The sequence below is a fragment of the Hylobates moloch genome, unplaced genomic scaffold (genome assembly GCF_009828535.3).
Source record: "Hylobates moloch isolate HMO894 unplaced genomic scaffold, HMol_V3 SCAFFOLD_7451, whole genome shotgun sequence".
NCBI lineage: Eukaryota > Metazoa > Chordata > Mammalia > Primates > Hylobatidae > Hylobates > Hylobates moloch.
Genome location: NW_026659726.1, coordinates 1 through 3,398, shown reverse-complemented (window position 1 = coordinate 3,398; position 3,398 = coordinate 1). Strand labels below are relative to the sequence as shown.

Genomic DNA, 3,398 nt, shown 5'->3' with positions numbered 1-3,398 from the left:
GCGCAGATTTGGTGACCTTGCCGGCGCCGCCGCTCTTCTTCTCCACGTTCTTGATGACGCCCACGGCCACCGTCTGCCTCATGTCGCGCACGGCGAAGCGGCCTGGGGGGCGGGGGGCGGCGTGTGAGCGGGGCCGGAGGACTTGTCCCCCCACAACCCCAGGGCTCTCGCCGGGCGGGGGCGCAACCGCGGGAAGGAAGCCGGGTCGGGAACATCCTCGGAACACGCTTAGCGCAGAGCGCGCCCTTGTGAGGACGGCCGGCCTCGCCGGAGTCCTGCCTGGGCGGCTGCTCCACGGTCGGCGGGGCGGCCACGGGGCGGGGGCAGCCCTAACGCTGCCACTGGACGACTTCGGGGCCCTCCTCACTCGCGGGGCCTTCCTCACTTTCGGGGCCTCGTCTGCACACAGGACCCGCCCCAGGTCGTCCGGGCAGGGTCACCTGCACTCAGTGACACGGAGGTCGTGGGTCTCCTGCCATGCTCTGGGCCAAGCTCCGCAGGAAAGGGGGCCCAGTGCTGTCCCCAGCCTCCCATCCCCGCAGTCCTCTGCCCTCAGCCTGGATCAGCCACGGCCTGGGGGCTGCACCTCCCGGGACCACCCCGGCTCACCGAGAGGCGGGTACTGGGAGAAGCTCTCAACACACATGGGCTTTCCCGGCACCATCTCCACGATGGCCGCGTCTCCAGATTTCAGGGACTTGGGGTTGTCCTCCAGCTTCTTGCCAGAGCGCCGGTCAATCTTCTCCTTCAGCTCCGCAAACTTGCAGGCGATGTGGGCTGTGTGGCAGTCGATGACCGGGGAGTAGCCGGCGCTGATCTGCCCCGGGTGGTTCAGGATGATGACCTGAGAGCAGAGCCACAGGCGGCCATCAGGCACATCAGCGGTGGGCACCGGGAGGGCGCCAGAGCGGGGCTGGGAGGCCCAGTCACCGGCCCCCCTCCATGGGCTCCTGGACCCGGAGCGCTGACTGGAGGAAACTCGGGCTCTGAGGACCCAGCCCCAGACCTGAGCCTCAACATCCTCATTAAGCAAAAGATAAACAACTGAGATTCATTGTTTCGAAGGGGCAGGGGCAGCACCTACACGGCCAACCGACAAAACTGGACCTCAATTCCTGTGTTTCAGTTGTATCTCAGTAAAGCCACTTTTAAAAATCATGAAGAGGCCGGGCACGGTGGCTCACGCCTGTAATCCCAGTACTTTAGGGGGCCGACGCACGTGGATCACTTGAGGTCAGGAGCTCGAGACCAGCCTGGCCAACATGGCGAAACCCCGTATCTACTAATAATACAAAAATTAGCCAGGCGTGGTGGCACATGCCTGTAATCCTACCTACTTGGGAGGCTGAGGCAGGAGAATCACTTGTACCCGGGAGGCGGAGGTTGCAGTGAGCCGAGATCACGCCACTGCACTCCAGCCTGGGCAACAGAGTGAGACTCCGTCTCAAAAAATAAATAAATAAATCATATGAAGAGGCCAGCAAAGAGGGGGCAATGAAGACTGTAGAGAATGAAAGTATGACAGAGATGTCTCAGGCAGTAAGTTAACAAAAGCGTTTTTCCAGGACGAATGTAGGACCTCAGAGGCTGGGCATCCCAGCAGTGTGGCATGGAAGACAGACCCGGGATTGAACACAGGCTGGGAGCCATAGGGCCTGAACCCCTCCCAGAACTGACTGATCCCCCTGTTGAGTGCTCGGTGGCCCCCTCAGTGGAATGGGGGTCGCTTTCTCTTTTCTTTTTTTTTTTCTTTTGAGACAGAGTCTCGCTCTGTCGCCCAGACTGAAGTGCAGTGGCGAAATCTCGGCTCATTGTAACCTCCGCCTACCAGGTTCAAGCGATTCTCCTGCCTTAGCTTCCTGATAGCTGGGACTACAGGCATGTGCCACCATGCCTAGCTAATTTTTGTATTTTTAGTAGAGATGGGGCTTCACCATGTTGACCAAGATGGTCTTGATCTCTTGACCTCGTGATCCGCCCGCCTCGGCCTCCCAAAGTGCTGGGATTACAGGCATGAGCGACTGTGCCCGGCCTGAGGCTCTGGTTTTCTCCCCACGCCAGGCCACCTGCCGACAGCAGCCTCACCCAGGACAGTTCTGCCCAGCAGGCGCCAGCCCCCTGGACCCAGTGCAGCCCCCCACCTGGGAAGTGAACTGAGCGGCCTCCTGCGGCGGGTCGGACTTGCTATCCCCGCACACGTTGCCCCGCCGGATGTCCTTCACTGACACATTCTTCACATTGAAGCCGACGTTGTCGCCAGGCAGAGCTTCGCTCAGAGCCTCATGGTGCATCTCCACTGACTTCACCTCAGTGGTGATGTTCACTGGCGCAAAGGTCACCACCATGCCCGGCCGCAGGATGCCGGTCTCCACCCGGCCCACGGGCACCGTGCCAATGCCTGCAGAGGGGAGGGGGTGTGAGGGGAAGGCGGGGCCCGAGGGGATGCTAGGGAAGGATATTCGGGGACAGAGCCTGGAAACCAACAAAGCCTGGGACTGGATCCCCCGACAGGCCTGGGGGTTGGGGCCACATGGGCAGAGTGCAAGGGAGGGGAGGCCAGGGACAAGGCAGACACAGAGATTCCAAGAGAAGTGGGGGCTCCCCCACCCAGCTGGGGAAATAAGAGGCTGAGCAGCAGAGCTCCCAGGAACCCAAGGAAAAGCCACAGGGGCAGAGAAGGGGGAGGATGGGCAGAGAGGGGCTGTCTGAACCTGGGGTCCCATCCATGCCCCCAGAGAGCACTTTAAAGGGGGCACTATGGGACCCCTCCTTTGTCTGAGGACTCCTCCCTGTGAGTGTGGGCCGGGCCACTGACTGCTCCTGCCTGGGGCCTGGTGGCCCTGCTCCCTGCTCCCTGCTCCCTGCAGGCCCTGCTCCCTGCTCCCCCCTGCTCCCTGCTCCCTGCAGGCTCTCTGGGCCCCACTTGGGTGCCGCAGGTCTCTATCATTAAAGGGGACTCTCAGCCGGACGCAGCACAGGCACAGTGGCACCTGAGCGTCCCTGGCATTTCTCGTGGATCTGCTTACACCAATTGTGCAGCTGCCACATGGCGATCTTGTCTCCCCCAGGCTACTGGGTCTCCACCCTCACCTCCCAGGGCTGTGAGGGAGGCCCGTTGTAGCCTCCAGCTGACTTCACTGAGGCTGGTGGCTGTGCTCTGTGCTGGGGTGAGCAGGATGCCCCCACTGTGCACACAGAGGTGCCTGCAACATCTTTGGCTGCAGCCCACTGGCTGGGGGTCTCCTATCAGTGCCCCTTCTCTGGGGTCTCAGATTTTCTTATGGTTTCTCTTCTTGGTGAGATGGATGGATGGATGGATAGAAGGATGGATGGATGGATAGATGGGGAGGTGGGTGGATGGATGGATGGATGAATGGGGAGGTAGATGGATGGGGAGG

At 61.3% G+C, this 3,398-nt stretch overlaps 1 protein-coding gene across 1 annotated transcript; it reads right to left on the bottom strand.

Moving 5' to 3' along the window:
• Positions 1–5: 5 nt before the first annotated feature.
• Positions 6–2,738, bottom strand: LOC116465640 (elongation factor 1-alpha 2-like; the record flags this gene model as incomplete). The annotated part of the gene is made up of 3 exons (XM_032148634.1): positions 2,142–2,738; positions 610–844; positions 6–102 (listed from the first exon to the last, which is right to left on the bottom strand). Coding segments are annotated over exons 1-3 (914 nt in total), but the record flags the coding sequence as incomplete, so codon positions are not given.
• Between the last annotated feature and the right edge of the window lie 660 nt (positions 2,739–3,398).